The sequence below is a fragment of the Equus quagga genome, chromosome 5, assembly GCF_021613505.1.
Source record: "Equus quagga isolate Etosha38 chromosome 5, UCLA_HA_Equagga_1.0, whole genome shotgun sequence".
Lineage (NCBI taxonomy): Eukaryota > Metazoa > Chordata > Mammalia > Perissodactyla > Equidae > Equus > Equus quagga.
In genome coordinates this window covers 57,760,294-57,780,282 of record NC_060271.1, presented here as the reverse complement: position 1 = coordinate 57,780,282, position 19,989 = coordinate 57,760,294, and the positions used below count along the sequence as shown (strand labels likewise).

Here is a 19,989-nt window from a genome sequence, read left to right as displayed (position 1 = left end):
GGCCTACCCAAATAATCTGAATAGCCCTTCAACTACTAAGAAAACAGAATCAGTAAGTTTTTAAAATCTCCAGGCCCATATGGTTTCACTGGAGAATTCTGACAAATATTTAAAGAAGAATTAACATTAATTTTGTACAATCTCTTCAAGAGGAGAGAAGAGTGGGGAGCACTTCTCAATTCATTTTATAAGCCAGTATTGCCTTTATATCAAAATCAGACAAAGACAACACAAAAATAGAAACCTTCAGAACAATAACCCTCATGAACATAAGACACGCACGTGGTAAGGATGTGGAGCAACAGGAATTCTCTTCCATTGCCTGTCGGAGTGTCAAGTGGTACGACCATTTTGGAAAATGGTTTGGGATAATCTACTCAAGTTGAGCACACAGGTACCCTAGGGCCCACCATCTCTACTCTTGGGCAGAGACCCAACAGAAATGTTCCTGTAGGCTCATCAAAAGACCTGCACGAGAATGTTAACAACAGCACTACGCTCAAAGCCCCAAACACCTTTGTGCTCGTCACCAGAGAGAATGGGTAACAAAATTATGGTACATGCACATCATGAAATATGTTCCAGCAACGAAAATGAACAAATTTCAATTACATGCAACAACCTGGTTGAATCTCACCAACACAATGCTGAGTGAAAGAAGCCAGAAACCACAGGGTGCATGCTGTATGATTCCATTGATAGAAAGTTCAAAAACAATCAAAATTACTCCACGGTGTCAGAAAGCAGGAGAGCGATCTTTCTCCTGGAGGATGATGACTGGAAGGGGATGCAGGAGACCTGAGAGCCTGGTCACGTCTCTATCTCCATCTGGGTGCTGGTTACATGGGTGTGTGTGGTTTATATTCATCAAGTTGTATTCTAATTTATGTACTTTTCTCTATGTATGGTGGATTCAATTATAAGTTGACTAAGAAAGCAAAAAATAAAAAAAGCCTGTTGGATCTGGTGACATGAAGCCAACTGGTGAGCACAAGTTCTGAGGAAGTGTCAGGCTTCAGGGATCTAACATTAATTCCAGTTTTACAAATGACAACATTGGAGCAGAGAGCTGTGCAGGGACTGCACCAAGGCTGCAAAGCTACTGAGTGGGAGAGCAGGGATTTGACCATCCTGGGTTGAAGCCCAGTGTGTGCTGACTCACTCAACTGGCCGTCTCTGTATCTTTGAGCGCACAAAGGCAATGAGGATAAAGGAAACAGCAGACAGGAATACTCAAATGCATGAGAGTCTGAGGCCACTTCAGGAAGGGCAAACAGGTGGGGCAACCTGGAACTTGTACCGACGTCTACTCATTCCAGTGGCTATACAGGCTGGTGACCAATATTCACAGGGACAACCAGTTGTCACATGAGAAAATGTTAAGGATTTTAGTATACTATGTTTACTGAGGCAGGCAAATGGACAGTACATATCTGAAAGATTTAAGGGACAAACTCTGGTTATACCTGAAAAAATCATTTATGTTAAATGATTAATTATCTCCAGTGCCAAAAAAATGCAGTGTGTATATGTGTGTTGCATGTGTGCACAGGCTCCACTCTTTTGGGGCACAATCACATTTTGATCTTGGAGAGAAAAAAAATACCATATCATTAGTCTTTTTTAAAAGCATGGGAATTATCATTTTGTGATTAGGCCAGGGGTATAATTATAGGCCAAAGTAGGATAGCTTAATATAATTAGTGTTAGAGCAATCCTTTCAACTACCACATACAAAACCACTGTCTGGAGTCTTAATTAAAAGAGAGGATTACGGTATAAAAATCGTTCATTCTGTCGTTCCTTTCATTGCAAAAGATAGGAAGTTGTACCCACATAGAGACCAAATGCAAGGATAAAGGATCTGACCCATATACTCACATTACAATATTATCAGTGTCTACAGACTGAAAAGAAGTAGCTGGTAAAGCAAAACGAGTCAACTAAAAGTTCTTACTGCCTTAGAGAATGTGTCCAGCACATCCTTGATAAATAAATTTTTTTAAATTGAGTTTTCAGTGGAAGCAACTGAGGAAAATCCTCTTCAGATTGAGAAAGTCTCGTTGAATGAAATAGTCTGTGAATCCTTTCTCTAACATAAAGTATACCCAATTTTTATGTTTGGTGTGACTTAATCCACACTATTCCTATCTGAACCTCTCACTGGGAAAAAACACAAAGAGATGAAAGCATTTGCTTATAGTCACATGGAGGAGGAAGCAAAATTAGGAGTGCAGTAGGTCTCCAGCTCTGCCAAGCTTGTTGGGTTATAGATATTTGACTGCCCCTGTGTGTGCACCTAGAAACAAATTAATCAGTCTCGAAGAAGCTTGAAGCCTGGCTGGCCCTCCTAGCACAGGCACCTTCCTTCCCTTGGGGTTTTCTTCATTGGCCAATCCAGTTTCCAGATTCGTCAGGTTCTACCTCGTGCCCGGTCCCTTTGTTGGTGCCTCACCTTCTCTCACAAGGTGAGCAAACTCTTCTGTGACCTCACAGCCACATTCTGCTCAAACGCTTTTCCTGGAAATGTCCTTTGACTTTTCTTTCACCTCTGCACACTCTCTTGCATTATTTGCATCTGCATGTCTAGACAGCAGCATCACCTGCCCAGCACTCCGTGATACCTTCATATAAAATTCACTATTTCAAGGTCAACTGAATGGTACAAGTGTCTTGTATTGCATGAAAAAATGACTTATAAAAACACCTCTCTGAATCATCTTTATGCCTATCAGAGTTATCCAAACTTGACAAAATACAATACAGGTAATGAGAAAAAGGGAACAGAAGTGTAGGAAAAATCTGTCTTGAGTGTTTTCAAACTTCCTTTAAAATATAAACATTTCCTGAAATGCAGAAGTGAAAGTGATGAATGGTAAGTGGATATTTTTTCACCTTAAGTGACTGATCAGAAGAGTATTTATAAACCCTGACTGATGTCTCGAGCTGATAAATCAACACCAGAAGAGAACATTTCAAGCACATTTATCATGTAAGACAAACAGCCTATTCTGAGCATGATATTTTTTATTCATCATTTCAGCTCACCTCTACATTTGCCTCTTCTCAATGTTAATAACGTCTGCATAAGACTTTTCAATATTTAATGCTACAGCTTTCCTGTTGCATGCTGATGAGGTTAAGATCACACGTTTGGTGTCCAGGCCAGTTAGTTTCCCCAAAAACAAAAAGGCTCTATTTCACACTGAAGCCTGAGCCCAGTCAGCTTCCCCATAAATAGGTGTTGGTTTCAATGCAACAAAAATCACAGAATTCCAGTTTGAAGGGAAACTAAGGCCAAGATATTTTAATAGATTGGCCCAATGGCACAGAATCTTGTAATTAGTGAGGACACCCAGCTTCCTAGGGCACCACCATTCAGCATCTGTACGACTCAGTTAACACTTAGGACAGTCTACCAGGTCAGTGACAGCGTGTCACATTCAAAGAATGCCAACGTGAAAGAAAATCTTACCTGTTCGTTCTCTTCTTCATCACTACTTAGCTTAAGGTCATCTTCTAGCATTCTGAAAGAAGGAACAAAGAGGTACGGATACTTAGCAAATTCAAAATAATTTAACACCAAAATATCTTTATTAGAGCAAAGTTTCAGTAATAAGGCTTTGATTTCTTAATTTTAAAAAATTTTCCTTTTAAACCCTTTTCCTCTGATGCACTTTGGAAATAAACTGCCACGTCATGAAAACGAACCCTCACAATAGCCATAGGATAAGAGGGGCTGCTTCAAGAACATGAGGTTTTAAACAAACAGAATCAAATAGGTGCTTTTCCCTGTGAAGTTTTAATTCCATGACTATTGTTCAGTGTCTTCCTGTGACAGGGGCTGTGCGATGTCTCCATTACCCTTCAGGGTAAACAGAATGAGACAGCAAGGAGAGCTCTACTGAGAGCTAGAAAACAGTCAAGTCCACTCGTGAGCAACAGCTGCTCAGGTCTTCCACCCGCCAAAGCTCTGGAGAACACCTCTGCTTGGAGATCTTTCTAGATGTGGAAAACTAAACAGGAGGGAACTTTCTGGAAAGATTCTGTGAAGACAACTCCCCAGCGTCCCCCGGGTCCCTCAGATTCATCAAGACAGAGGCAGTGGTGTAGCACACTTTTGGGTCCATAAAAGTTAAAAGAACAAAACTTCCAACCCTATTACTTCTGATGATGATAAAATCACATTCTTATCAGGATTGCTGAATTGTTTCTTTGCAGAATAGTAGTTTTCAGATTAATTTATTTCAAAAGAATTCTCACTCAGAAGCGCACTCTATCACACAAACGAATGCAGAGCTGTTCTGTCACGGGTGGGAGAGTCCATTTCTGATGCACCCTGGGGCTTCAGGATCAGTCTGAAGGCCACGGAGCCCATGTACCCAAAAGGCCTCACTGTGCTTCCTGAAGTCACCTTCCAAAGATTGCCCCCTAAATTGTGCCTAGTTTCCTTTAAAAGTCAGTTACAGGTCTATCATCAGTATATTCCTCTGAATATTCTTACAAGTAATTTCAGTGACTTTTGGGATAAACTTGGGGTGAAGATCTGCAGGGGCAGGGGGTAGACCCAGTTCTTTCCCAATTGGCTGTGTGTTGAGGTCAAGTCATTTAACGACCCTGCCCCCAGTCCCATTTCCCTATTTGTACAATGAAGGGTTAGGCTGGGCGAGCTGTAAGGTCCAATCCTGCCTTTGATTCCATGAGTCTAGGAAATAAATTTGCCCCCTAGTTTGTGTAGTAGAAAAACTCCTGCATTTGTTCTAGAGAGCACAAATTAGAAAATTTCTAAGCTATTTTTGATGTACCATTTAAGCAATAACCGTTAGGACACCAAATCTGTTTCTTCACCAGCTGTGGCTATTCTACCCGCAGTGAGAAGCATCATTCTTTTATCATTTAAACCACAAGCAAACACACAAAACACTAGCAGCCTGCAGAGCTGCAGCCCCAACTGCTCTTTGCATCTGTCTGGCATGTCATTCATTTCCCTTGACCTCACCAACTCCTACGCTTGGCTTCAAAGAGAAGAGGCATCGCGGTGATTTATTAGACCATTGTGTGGGAAGAACCTAGGAAGAGGACTGTGTTTCCTTTGTCCTTGAGTCCCCAGTGACTAGCACAGTGACGGCACAGAGTATACCATCAGTTTGTTGGCTGGGCTGGGACACCTTCCCCAAGACTGTTTTCCTACCAAAAGGCACAAATGCCTTTCTGATGAAAAAGACCGGAGAAGCAGGACAGTTTCTTGCCTCCATCCCTTACCCCTCTTTTGGGGTAAACTGCCAACTGCCATTTGGTTTAATCTCAAGGACTGCCCTGCAAGCACTGGGTGTTCCAAGTGTGGGTGGTCCTGTCAGTGGGTGGTAAGAGGGAGGGGAAGGACACGCACAGTCATTATTAACGACCCCCTTGTTGATGGATGGAAGTCATGTCAAGGGTGACACGGAAGTTTCCTTTTTATATGGGCAATACATTTGAAGGTCACTGTCAACCAGAACAAGAAACCTCGACATGCCCCAAAGCAAGGGATCTCAGCTCAGCTGCAAATCAGCTGCGTGACTCGGTCACCACACGAGGCTGGCATTGCTGAAAGCAACCGCAACAGTAAAAACAGTGTGTGAGGTTCTCTTTTGAGGTAGAAAGTACAGCTTGTTTTTGTTTATTGTAAGCATGTGCTCAATGTGCAAACACATAAGCACGTGTCTGTTTGCATCTCACGCAGTCCCATCCCCTGAAGCTGGGCAAGGCACACCTCTGGGCCTTGGCTCTGTCATTTCTACGTTTTCATCATTTCCTGAAGAAAAGCAGTCAGACATCCACCTTACTTTGTGAATAGTAATTACTCTATGACGGAATTTGCCTCTCTTATAGCAAAAAAACAAATTTATTGTGTTTCTGGCTGAGCAGAGGATCAAATGAAAAAATACTCTGTATTCAAGAGAAGTTAGAATCCAATTAAACTTGAGAGTATCTCGGAACATGAGGAAATGGCAATGGAAACACTAAGTCAAACAGCTCATACATATCCCACAGCAATCCTGGGATGCTGCTATGACCAAAACATGCAACCACAGACCCGGAATAGATGGTCACCGCCACCTCTGCCCCAATAGACATACGCTGAGGCGACCCAGGCTCAAGACCATCCAAGAACACAGCCTGGCCCTTCTGCCTCGTTCTGATGGCCACAGCAGGATCCCCGTGACTCAACTTACAGAGCACAGTGCTTGTTTGGCCCACCGCATTCTTCAAATCTCGTTTAACATTCACAAAACATCCACTTTTTTATTTGTAAGGAAGATTGTCCTGGAGCTAACATCTGCGCCAATCTTCCTCTATTTTATGTGGGATGCCACCACAGGGTGGCTTGATGAATGGTGCTAGGTCCACGTCCAGGGTCTGAACCTGTGAACTCTGGGCCCCCGAAGTGGAGCATGTGAACTTAACCGCTATGTCACGCGGCCAGCCCCCACAAAATGCCCACTTTGAATGCTGGAAATATCACAGTGGCCTCTTCGAGAGTCTGAGGAGGAGCTGAAGTGTATTTGAGGCTTTGGCTGAACAGCAAAACATGGCTAGAGAAGAAAAGAGAAAACCTGTGGCACCCTCAAGATCCTATATTTCCTTTTATGGTTTCAGGTCTTACATTCGAGAGCCTAAGAACTGTCGGTAGCGGGTGTGTGGCGAATGGACTGCAGGCTGTGGCTGCCTCCATCTAAACACACGGATGGTACTGCTGTGGCAGCTGTGCCCCCAACTTCAATCCCACCCACCTGACAACATTTTTATCATTTGTCGATTTCCAAAAGGAATTGGATTGGCATAGGTATATTAAATAAGAACAAACAACAAACAAAAGTTCTAAACCAAGAGTGAAAGAAAATGCAAATTAAGTGCTGGTTAGGCCACAGGGAGTGGGGGTGGATCTCTGACTCGGCTTTTGAAAAAGGAAGGCAGGGGCTGGCCTCATGGCCTAGTGGTTAAGTGCGGCGCACTCCGCTTTGGCAGACTGGGTTTGGTCCTTGGGTGTGGACCTGTACCTGTTGGTGGCCACGCTATGGTGGCAACTCACATACAAATTAGAGAAAGATTGGCATGATGTTTTGGCTCAGGGCAAATCTTCCTCAGCAAAAAAAAAGAAAGAAAGAAAAGAAAAAGGAAGGCAAAGGAGAGCCCTCTGATGTTCTGAAGGGTTGAGGAGAGTTTGGGATGGGTCCTCTGCACGTAGGTGCAGGGCCTGTGCTTTGGTATCATGCTGGCTTGCATGGGCACTTTGCCACATGCCTACACCCCTATATCTGAGCACCGCTGGCCTCCAGGCGATGATGCCCACCCACCCAGAGCCACTCCCCTTTCATGCTCCCTTAGCCCCTCCCCTTCACAACTCTTCAGAGCCCTCTTAGGGACTGAATTCCTGTCAAATAGTAGAGATCTCAGCGTCGAATGCATGTTCGTACCAGGTCTGCTAAGCACTTTCTAGACATGACCTCACCCAATCCCCACCGCAACTCCTCTGAGGTGGCACTGCCAGGGCAGCAGGCCGCAGTGGGCAGAGCATGGACTCAGTCAGACTGCCAGGAAGAATCCTAGCTCTGCCTCTCAACTAGCCGAGCGACCTGAGACCTGCCTCCAGGTGTTTTCCAGAGAAATCGTCCCACAGTCCTTGGAAAGTGCTTAGCACAGAACCTGGCACAGAATGGCATTCAACAGATATTCATTTTTTTTTTTTAAAGATTGGCACCTGGGCTAACAACTGTTGCCAATCTCCCTTATTTTTTTTCCCAAAGATTGGCACCTGGGCTAACAACTGTTGCCAATCTTTTTTTTTTTTTTTCTGCTTTATTTCCCAAACCCCTCGGTGCATAGTTGTATATCTTAGTTGCACGTCCTTCTAGCTGTGGGATGTGGGACGCTGCCTCAACGTGGCCTGACGAGTGGTGCCATGTCCGTGCCCAGGATCCGAACCCTGGGCCGCCGCAGCAGAGCCGGCGAACTTAACCACTTGGCCACGGAGCCGGCCCCGATATTCATTTTTATTAATGTTTCTCTTTCACCTTTGAGGGTAACGCCTTAGAGCATTTAAGAAACTTGCACAGGCAAACAATTTGGGAGATGGAGATGTTTCTGTGACAAAGTCTTAAAACTAAGCCATTCGCTCTACTTTCAGGCCATTTTGAAAAGAAGAGATGAGGTTCTCCAGAGACGGTGGAGGGGGAATAGAGTTAGGTTACAACTGCTGCCAGGGTTCACTGATTTGGTGGGACTTTCTGTCTAGAGAGGACAGAAAACATGTCCGTCAGCCAGCGTGCACAAGGAGAGCTGCCCTGGAGGCCGTGGTCAGGCACACGGCCAGGAGTCCCTTAGCGGCGCACACTGCCTGATGACAACAGGGACGCTGAATTAAAATAGGCAGTAAGACCGAACTTTGCGAATGAAGCCAGAGAGCAGAGGTGCAGGGAAGCCTGGACTCTATGCCCTGAGCACCCTCGCCGTCAAACTGCTCTCGGGGGCCCTTCCAAACGAGTGTCTGACTGGGATGTCACAGGGGAGGCTGAACCACATAACTGAGAACCCAGATGCTCCAAGGACTCAAACAGGATTTTCTTCAACATGGAATTAGGTAATGGAGAGTCTGTCCATTTTGCTCTGGGGAACTGTGCCACCAACAATAGCACTGGCATCCACACTTCCAACCAGGTACTCATTCGTTTACTCATGTGTTCACTGTGAAGAGCACACAGTCTCCCAGGGCTGGTTCCCCCCACACATTAAATTCAAGTCAGCATTGCCATTTTAGCCACTTTTATGTGCCTTAAAATCGTGAAGCTCTGGCATACATAACTCTAAAGGAACCCAAGTGTCTCATCTGAAGGTATCTTCAGTAGCTTTCTGAGAAGGTATTCTCAGCAACTTTAAAATATTTGATTATGGTAACTTCCCCTCTGTATTATTATTATTATTTTTTTGGTGAGGAAGATTGGCCCTGAGCTAACATCTGTGCCAATCTTGCCCTATTTTGTATGTGGGATGCTGCCACAGTGTGGCTCGACAAGTGGTGTGTAGTCCACATCTGGTATCTAAATCTGTGAACCCCAGGCTGCCGAAGTGGAGCAAGCTGCCGAAGTTGAGCATGTGAACCTAACCACTACACCACTGGGCCGGCCCCAGCATGTGTATTACTTTTTAATTGAGTAATAGACAAATTTATGTTGTAGCTGGTACTTACATTTTTGAGGCCCAAAATTTCTCAGGAAGCAGAAATAGTAGCCTAGCCTTAACAGATGGCCAACTGCTTCTAATGCTCATCTCTGTCTTACACAGGTACTGCAAACAGGCACATTAACTACCTGCAAATGTAATGGCAGTCATTTCACAGAGCAGTGGTTTTTAATTAATAGGATTTCCCTGGAATTACTTCTCATCTGGGGCCCTTAACAGATCTGAATCCTTTAGTCCTTTAAAGTTCATTTCACTTTGCTATTTCTTAATGGCTTTTAAAAAATCCAAGTTTTAATTGGGTTGTTCGATTCTCAGATTTGTTTCTATAGCTGGTGCTACTACTATCTCCACCTATTTGAGATTTAAAGCCAAAGACAAATGGTTATGATTCCCCATTAAACATATTCATATATGCAAATATCTATTCTAACAATTAGCAGTGCATGAGAGCTTATTCGTCATGCAAGTGCATCTCTCTGCAGGATTCCCCAAGCCATCATCTCCACTGCTTGGAACACAGGAGGGAAAGTTATAAAACTCACTTCCCTCTTTCTGAAGTCCACTGCTCTGTCAGGGTCAGTGCTACCATCTGCCTGAGCTTATTTTCATAAACAGGTGACCACTTTCCTCTCTACATTTGTTCGGAAGAATTCATCTCATGCTACTCCAGGTAACTGGGAACCAGGAAGGCTAGGACAGGCTCACACTAGGGGTTGGTGATTTAGTGTGTCCAAGGCACAAGCGAAGTAACTTAGTCTGAAAGCCAATGGAGAAATCAGGAACAAGACAAAGGAGCGGTTGAGCCGATCTAAGAGCTTCCAGCTCTGATGTTCTCCCATCCAGGGTTTCGCGTCTGCATCTTCTGAAGCAACGCTGACTCACAGGGAGACGGGGTGTGTTCACACACGTCTCCTTCCTGGATTCCCTCTTTCCAGGATCTGTTCTGCTTGTCGATGAAATCACAAATGATTTTCTGATTCTGCCACATTCATCCTGGGGTGAAGGTGTGCTGTGTCTCTTCTGTTTATGACCTTATTTTTTCTTAAGGACAATAAATTCCAATGGTCCTTTTCTCCCACTTACAAGCTGAGTCCCCCTGCCACCTTCTAAACAGGCCCGTCTTTCCTGGGGGAGCAGAATCTCATTTCCTACCCTTTAAGACCCTGGCAAAGACCAACCTCATTTAGGAAACCTGCCAAACCCTGGTGAGATATGGGATGAGCGTGTGTCTTTGAATCTCAATCGAGCAACTGTCTTTCCTCAGGTACTCATATCTATACATTAATGTAGAATAAATGGAAATCAAAGGAAAATGAAAATCCACACTAAGAGGACACAGTCAGTGGTTCTAGAGTGCGGAGCGGTGGCTGAGTTCTGAAATGGCAGCTGGTAGGCTGGCCAGCATTTTAGTCTGAGTTCTGTAGCTAACTAGCTTTGTGAAATCAGGAAAATCATCTGATCTCTCTGGATGTTGTAGTCACATCTCTAAAATGAAGCTTGGATAAAATGGCCTCTACAGCACTTGTTGCTCTGAACTCCACGGCTCTGTGCCTTTACCAACAGGCGGAAAGTCGAGGAAGACTGTTGGCAAATTAGAAGGGACTCTGGAGATGAGCTGATATGACTCAGTTAAACAGGTTGGAATTTGAGTAAATGGCCCAAGATTCAACTTGGGAGCCAGTTGACTGGGGTGAAGTCCTATTACTTCTTTAAGCACTCATTTCCTCCTACATAAGGTGAGATGTTTCAAATGGTTGTTTTAAATATTAAATAAAAAATGGATGTTGTGCTTTTAGATGGTACAGTGCTATGTAGAGTGTTTGACTATTTCTGGAAAAATTCCCCACGTAATATGGTGTGTAGGACAGAGCCTTGCCCTCTGGCACCAGCACCATAAATCTGAAATGCTCGAGAGGCTTCCTGGAGACCAGAAACAAAGGCGATAACCAAACTGTCCCCCAGTGTTCCTGCACCAGGTGGCAACAAGGACTGAACCAGGAGATGGTGCCAGCTCCCCCACAGGCTTGAGACCATGCAAGTATTCCTCTGTCATAAAACTAACCAACTGGCTTTTTACCAATGTGACCCCAAACACACATCTGATAGCTTTTGGGTAGTTTAAAAAACTGTATTCATCTTTTTCTTTTCTCCTTAGAGGAGCTACAAATAAAATTAGATGACATATAAGAAAATGGTGAACAGACCAATAGAGTAATTTGCTGAGGCCCCCAAGGAGCTTTCTCCAAGTTCTCTGGGCTCTGTTCCACTTATCACCAGAAGTATATGTCCTCTCAAACATTCTATGTCTGTGTGATCCTGCATTCTTTCAAAAGGAACAACTTGTTCCCAAACTCCACCATGAAGACACATTTAGAAAAGCATGAAGTCACAAAATACTCTTCAAGATAACTGCAACAATAACTGGGGGCTGAGTGTACGGATAAGCTCCTCATCAGCTCCATCCTCTGGGGAAGTAAGACTCAGGTGCCTGGAAAATGATTACAAAGGAACACACCCTTAGGAGGTGACCTGCTCTGACCTCCAGCTGCAGGGGTAAGCAGGATGCCCCACAAGAGGACGAGGAGTGAGGGCGAGGCCAGGGGTTCTCAGACTCGGCCTGCATCAGAACCACCTGGAAGGCTTATGAAAACACAGATTGCTGGGCCCACCCCCAGCTTTCTGAATCAGTGGGTCTGGGGTGAGGCCCCCCAAATTTGCATTTCTACTAAGTCTCCATCTGACGCGGAGGCTCCTGGCCCAGAGGCCACACTCTGAGAACCACTCGGCTAGGCCACAACCTCCTGGCCACAAAGGTTTATTATATCTGGAGTCAGCCACTGAAAGCAGAGAGCCTGTGAGATGGTCCCTCAAGCCGCCTCTGAGGGCATAGTGGGGCTTTGCGGTCTGGTGGGGGCCTGGGGCCCTGAGACTCAGACATGCTCTGCCATGTGTATCTGGGGTTCACAGGGTACGATCGCTAAGAGAATCAGGGACCCTTCTCCCACCCCCCATATCTGTTAAAGAGAAGTGCTGCTCATTCATTCAATCAACTGAGCCTGACTCACTGGACTACGAGTTCCAGAAAGGCTGTGTACCTGCCTCCAGAGAGCATCAGCTTAGTAGGGAACAGAGACAAGTAATCCAGTGGTTTTTTCACAGTGGGAAGAGCACCAGAGCAGAGCACTAGAGAAGGGAGTGCCTGAGCTGGCTTTAAGGTCTAGAGGAGTCTGATGAAGTCAGGACATCCTCCCCTAAGGAGGAAGGACGACAGCCAAGCAGGCAGTGCTTGGAGAATGGAGGCAGTTTATTTCCCTCACGCCTATGATGTTCTTCTCTTTTTTGAAAAGTAATCCATACACATGGTTCAAAACCGCCCCAATAGAAAAAGGTACCTAGCGAACTGTCTCCCTCCCATCCTTAACTCTACCTGCTCACTTCCTCCTCTTATCCCCCAGTCACCACTGTCTGCAGTTTCTTATATATTATTTCAGAGTTTCTTCATGCATTAACACGCAAATACGAATGTAGCACAGCAGACCCATTAGAGTAAGTACACGACATTAAAGAGCAACCATGTAGCGGACAAATATAATATTAACTGGACCTACATTATCTGGCTGTGGTGGGCAGCTTCTAAGATGCTCCCAGTGGTCCTGCCTCCTGGTATTCGCACCCTTGTGGACTCCCTTCCTGAGTGAGGCTAGACCTAGTGACTTGATTCTAGTGATCAGAGTAGGTCAAAAGTGATGGGATGTCACTTGTGAGATTAGGTGACCTCCACCTGCTGGCACACACGCTCTTTTGCTCTCCTTGTTGGCTTGCTCAGAGCAAAAAGCTGCTTTGTTGGGAGCCTACCTATGGAGAAATCCCCATGGCAATGAACTGAAGGGGCCCTCTGGCCAACAGTCAAGGAGGAAGTGAGGCTCTCAGCCCAACCGCCTGGAAGGAACTGGATCTGCCAACAACCATACTTGGTTGTGAGCATGGAAGTGGGTCTTTCCTAGGCAAGCCTGGAGGTGACTGCAGCCCCTGTGGACACCTTGATTGCAGCCTTGTGAGAGACCCCTGGTGAGAGGACGGAGCTAAGCCATGCTCAGATTCCTGACCCACAGAAACTGCGCAGTCATAAATGCTGTCTTAAGCCACTAAGTTTTGGGGTACTTTCTCAGGCATCAAGAAATAATTGATACGCTGATGGATGGTATTAAATACTTAGTGTGTCCCTTTTCAAGATCACTCCCAATTGCTTGGGGTAAAGCATTAGCAGACGCCATTCAAACTGACCAACAGAAGCACAATGTTAACAGGTAATTAAAATTTTCTAATGGCCACATTAAAAAAACTTGAAAGGAACAGGTAAGATTAATTTTAATAGTATATTTTATTTAAGCCAACATATCATTTCAACATGATAATATACACATTTCAATGCTCAATAGCTAGTGGCTCCAGTGTTGGACTATGCAGGCTCACACCATTTGCAGAAGGCGGGGTTCAAATCTCTAGGAGGTCTTATGGGTTTTTCCACCCCTACTCAGTCCTCAGCCCCCTTTTCCGTCTTTCCGATGTCAATCTTCCTCACACTTCCTGCCTCACAGCGTGCACTGAACCAGCATGTGAAAGCAAAGATCCTGGTAACTCAGAGTGTGGAGGAGCGGAGGGAGGAGAAGGGGAAGGCACTGGGCAGAGTCGACGCAAACGCATGCTCCCATTGACTGTTCTCGGTGGAGACTGGGATCCCAGAGGTCCTTTTGTGCCAGTTAAATGTGTTAATGACCCATCTTGTTCCTAATCCTGATGATACTGTTTACTTGCGGCACAGCCCTTTACAACGTACTTGTAAGCTTCTGGCTTCACAGATGAGCTGGAAGGCAGAAACTAGCAGATGGTTGCAGGAGGCCCATGAGAGGCATGCTCAGGGCAACGTGTTCAGGAGCCATGGCTTAGGAAACCAGAACAGTGGGCAGCCTTGTGAACATACCTTGTAAAATGCTGACCATGTGGCAAAGGAGGTTTGTGCACTTGTTGCTCTGATTTATCTCGTCCCTACTTCTCTTGGATGTCATGAAGACACATTTCACTAAAGTTATTTGAAATATACTAGTTTATCTTTTCTCCAGTTTTTTCTTTTTTTTCTTTTTTCTTTTGGTGAGGAAGATTGGCCCTGAGCTAACATCTGTGCCAATCTTCCTCTATTTCGTATGTGGGATGCCACCGCAGCACGGCTTGACAAATGGTGTGTAGGTCTGTGCCCCAGATCTGAACCCATGAACCCTGGGCTGCCGAAGCAGAGTGCATGAACTTAACCACTATGCCACTGGGCTGGCCCCTCCAATTGTATATTTTTAAAAGCATGTTGTTTGTTCTTTTTACTTAGAATTGCACTTCTAGCTAGGGTAGCTGAGAAGCCCAGAGGGAACTCTTTGTATGGAGAAATGGAGCCTACTTTTCTTGAACATCCCATGACTCATTCCACCCAGAAAGATCTAAGTGTCACACACAGTTTGTGTGATTGTGAAAATATGAAAATGCTCCATCTTTTCCATTTAGGTCAATATGGGCCACCGTTATAAAGTAGCATTCTCTGAACATATTAGACTTTAAAATTGCCTCCTCCTGATAGAATTACAGGGGAAGAGGGCCGTCAGTACCCTATCATTTCTATCAAAAAACAGCCAAGGCTTTAGAAATAGAGCTTTAATAGGGAAGGCTTTCTCCTCAAAGATGGTTTTAAAATTCCTGCTCTTGTTTGTTACAAGGACTTCTAGAAAATTAGTTTCTGAACTTGACGTTCTTGGTATTAGAGGATTCAGTTCCTCTTAGAATTCAAGTACAGTGTGTAAAGGACCAAGATCCTTCTCCGGGAAGACACTATGAGAGAGACAGAGGACCCTGACTGGGAACACAACATTCTCTTGGCTGCACAGATTTGACAACAGGCATTTCTTCACATAAACCTCTCTAAAGGGGAATTTGTACTAACCAGAGGGGAAATGAGATATGCACATATTTGGCTCAAGTCTGTGATGTCGAATATTAATTGTCAGTAAATTAGCAAGCTGGTTGCCTTTTCTGTTTGCTAACTAAAGATTTGCTTATTTAACTGATAACTTCTGACAGTAAGAATGCATTGAATCTAGAAAGGTCATCATACAGTAGGTTAAGATTTGTTCTTTGATTCGCAATACCAGTTTTTGCATTTTTGTGATTATTGTTATTGACAGGTTGACTGCTAAGACAGCCCCTCATTAAGAGACTTATTTGAACAGATAAATTGTTAGGATTACAGAAGAGAACCAAGTTTAATCTCCTAATTAGCAAGTGCACGTACACACTTTAAGCTACACCAACCCCCCATGTTGCCTGAGTGTGGATAACACAGTGACTTCCAAACTTTACTGCACATTGGAATCACTTGGGATCTTTAAAAAGTGTTGATGCCTGGCTCCCACCTCATCCCCATATTCTGATGTAACCAGGTTTGGGGTGTGACCTGGGCATCTATATTTTTAAAAGCTCCCTAGGTGATTCTGATTTACAGCAAAGTTTGGGAACCACTCTATAACACAGAGAGAACCGGACAAAGAGTCTGAAGAGCTGAATGTCTTGAATAGCTCTAGACTTTGGATAAAGTCCCAAACTCTGAGTTTTAGTTTGTTCATTACTAAAATGGGATGATAGTTGAGACTTAAATGAGGCAATGAAGGTAAAAGCACGTTGGAAATTGTAAAGCCTCTTAGGTGTTTCTCAATGACGAGGTTAGCATTAGCCAGGGTGCTAAAATCCTAATTCATGGGCCTCAGCCCCAGAGATTCTGATTTAATTGGTTTTGGATTGGGCTCAAGCATCAGTTTTTTGGGTTTTTTTTGAGGAAGATTACCCCTGAGCTAACATCTGCTGCCAATCCTCCTCTTTTTGCTGAGGAAGACTGGTCCTGAGCTAACATCTGTGCCCATCTTCCTCTATTTTATATGTGGGACGCCTGTCACAGTATGTCTTGATAAGTGGTGTGTAGGTCTGCGCCTGGGATCCGAACCAGCAAACCCTGGGCCTCTGAAACTGAGTGCACGAACTTAACCACTATGCTACTAGGCCAGCCCCTTGGGCAGCAGTACTTTTGTCAAGCATCCCAGATGAATCTACTATTCAGCCAGGGTTGAAAAGCACTGCCTTAATTCCAAGTGAACTGTCCCCTTCTTGTTAAAGCTATCTCCGATCCACACAACAGAATTCTTCACATCTTATCTAACTTTGTACAGAACCAGTACATTGTATTAGGATTGTCTACCAACTCATCTGGCTCCACCTTTGTCCCACCTTCCATTTGAATAAGGATGCTTCCAGGGGAGAGGTGTGTTTCCTCAATGCCTAGGGTAAGGCACAAACCCATCATTACTAATAAGGAATTATCATTATGTGTTTTAGAATTCTTCAATGGTTGTTTTCAGAAATCATGGGCAGTGCGGCGCTTCTGAGGTCCTTCTCTGGCCTAGTCTTCAGCCTCTGGGAGGAAATGAGTTATCCTGCCTTTCAAGCTCTCTAGAGAAGTCCTCAAACTTTCTTCAAGACAGAAAAGCATAGTGTGCTGGGTCACTTGTCTGCTGACATCTCAGCACCATTCCCCCTGATGAAGCAAGGCCTGGATCCCAGGAGTAGAGGCCCGGGAATTATGTCTTCCGGAAGCCCTTCCTGCAGGGTTTTTGGTTAGATGTCACCAGAGAGATGCACCTGAGTAGAGTCTGGAAGGCTGAAGAGTGAGAGAAGCCATCATTGCTCCGGGGCAGTGAGGGTGGGTGCATAAGCTCCAGCAGACGGCAGATGTGAGGTTCTGCCAGCGGCTTCTAGGCATCCTGTGAGTAGCACCTGCAGGTGCTGCAGCCACCTGAGATTCTTGTCGGCAGTCTTCTGCCATTCTGGCATTTACTTATTTCCTGAAGGGATCGCTGATTTCCTGGTGGCCCCCTGACTTAGCTTCCCCAGCCCTCCTGATGGATTCGGAAACCACTCATGCCCTACATTAAGGGCCTCTCTATTTGAAATACCTAGAGCAGTTTCTCTTTTCCAGATCAAAGTCTGACTGATGTGTATAGCAATTAAGAACATGTGCTCTGATTTACTGATTCATATCCAAGCTCTGCCACATGCTAGCTGTGTGACCTTGTGCAAAGAAGTCAAAGTTGCTCTGCCTCAGTTTCCCCATCTTTAAAATGGACAAATAAGAAAGTTTACCTCCTAGGAACGTTGTGGGAATTATATGGGGAAAAGGCATAAAACATTTTATACACAGTGTCTGATAGATAGGAATTACTCAATAAATATTCAATATTATTATTGGCATTTTATTACCCATTCCATCTTGTTACAATCACCATGCTATAATTTAAGTCCATTTCACTTTTTCTAACAGAGAACACAAACTTCTTAATTTATTGACCACCTCCAATGAGCCAGGTATATTCTAGGTGCTAGAGACATAAAGTTGAAGAAGCTTTGCCCTCAAATGGCTCACTGCTTACTGGAGGGAAAGGCAGAAAGGTGACCCAGTGAAGCGCTAACAAGTAGGAGCATAGATCACCATATTCTTTCCTTGTCAGATAATCCTGGCCCTTTTTTTCTTTCCTCATAGGTTTTATTCTCCAGTCCTTGAAACGCCTCTGCAGTTCTCTTCTGTGTCTACTAAAAGTTGTCCAGAGTCCTTCCCGGTGTCTACAGTTGTGTGAGGAACACAGTGCAACATAGGCTGTATCAGTATTAACTGGAGTGGGAGAAGTACCTCTTCTAGGTTGGGAGTCAGTAGTTCCTGAATTTCACAAATCGAACCTTTCTCCACCTTACTTCATTTAGTTGCTCCCTCCCCAACCAAGTCTTGAGCAAAAAACCCATCTGCCTCTTTGCTCAAAACATCCATAGGTCATTTGAAACTCATCACGGAATTTTAACAACCTTGCCCTATGCTGTGTGGACCAGGATGACTATTCTGGCTTCTGACTGTGATGGGGACCAGGCTGGATCTGGATACTGCAGAGATCCAGCCGGCCCTCCACCCCGAAGCTGTCCATTCCCTGGAACATATGCCCTCAGGACTTCCGGCTGCCTGAGACTAGAAGCAGGCTTTTATATTAATCCACTAACCCTGTCCGCACAAACAGGATAAGCTGATCATTTAAATGTACAGAGGAGGGAAGACATCTATGTTCCATATTAAAGAAATAGCATCCTGTTAGCTATTGTTAGCAGCCCGTTATCATTGGACTGGAAGATTGCTATATGATCCTCAAACTAAGGCATTTTTGCGAATTCAGCTTTAATGCTACCACTTTTGTAGTACTTTGACTATTATCTCTGATACTTCCAGAATTTTTCATTATAAAACGAATCCAGGGGCCAGCCTGGTGGCATAGTGGTTAAGTTCACGTGCTCTGCTTTGGCTGCCCAGGGTTCACTGGTTTGGATCCTGGGCATGGACCTACACACCGCTCATCAAGCCATGCTATGGTGGCATCCCACATACAAAGGAGAGGAATATTGGCACAGATGTTAGCTTAGTGACAATCTTCCTCACCACCACCACCACCACCACCGCCAATAAAAAGCCAAAAAAAACTAATCCAGGTGGTTTGAATATATAAATCAGATAACCTCAATTTTTAAAAAATCTCATATATACCAGGATTAACTCACTACTTTTTTTCTTTAAATGAACGGAGTTGAAAATTAGGCCAAATACCTGAAATGTTCTAAACTCATCTTCAGGTATACACAACTGGCTTTTGCAGTGGGAAACATAATTACCCAGTTGAAATGCATCTCTATCCACCAATTACATCTTTTGGGAGTTGTTCTGCTCATGGCGATACAGAAGCCATCATATAATCCATGCATATGAAACCCTGCCATATCTACTGCAGAGGAGAGTTCCATTTACTGGATTGGAAACAGGGTCACCAGCATCAGTCAAGGCCCCACTCCTCAAGAAAGCTTCAGCATTTCCTTAGGGTCTTAGATCAGGTGTATTTTGGGTTTAAGTAAAGAAGAGCAAAATTGCAAAACCAAGTTGTTCATTGCCTATCCAACTTTTTATGTTTTCATCAGTTTGATTTTCAGGTGGCAGAAAGGAATCTCAAGAACAAAGAAAATAACTCATGTGAAAAATTTTAAGTGAGAGCCTACATTTTCGAAATAGAACCTGACTGTAGAATAGTGCTGCTTCTACCTACTGCTTAAGAAAATAATCAGTACCAATCATGATAAATTTAGTTACTGTTCTAGAAGTCATGGTGTAAATCCTGCCTATGTGTGTCCATTCACTGATGGAGGGCAAGAGAGTAGGGATGAAAAGAGACAGGATCCCAGTCCCAGGTGGATTCTCTGATTTTCTAATTTTCAGTGGATCAAGAGTCCTGGTCCATAGTTTTTAACTAAAATGGTAGAAAGTCAGTTGATCTTGGGACCAACACTAGACAACACTGTAAAGAGGTGAAGTTTATCTTTGAAAACTGCCATTTAGGTGTGGTCCCTCCCACTCCAGGGCTCATGCTTCCATCCAGACTATTCCTGCCTCATGCAGCAACTGGAGCTCTTCTCATGGCCTGGAATGGGTTTCCCTTACTGCCTTTTCCTGATAAAATGATTCTCTTCTGTACCCCACGCCCTTGGGACTGGCTGTGAGCTAGACATGCTGTACAGTGAAGGGTTGGTCAGATTTTACCCCTTCTAACAAGTCCCCAAGCAGTAAGAAGTCTGTAAGGACTTCTCACAGTTAAAATGAAC

The 19,989-nt window shown here is 44.4% G+C and overlaps 1 protein-coding gene across 3 annotated transcripts in view; it reads right to left on the bottom strand.

The window, feature by feature from the left end:
• The window catches only part of AFF3 (ALF transcription elongation factor 3), a 526,899-nt gene that overhangs the window by 107,541 nt on the left and 399,369 nt on the right, over positions 1-19,989 (bottom strand). For all 3 annotated transcript variants that reach the window (XM_046663032.1, XM_046663033.1, XM_046663034.1), the window contains one exon: positions 3,476-3,527. In XM_046663032.1, the coding sequence (XP_046518988.1) occupies positions 3,476-3,527 (52 nt within the window). The remainder of the gene's footprint in view (positions 1-3,475; positions 3,528-19,989) is intronic.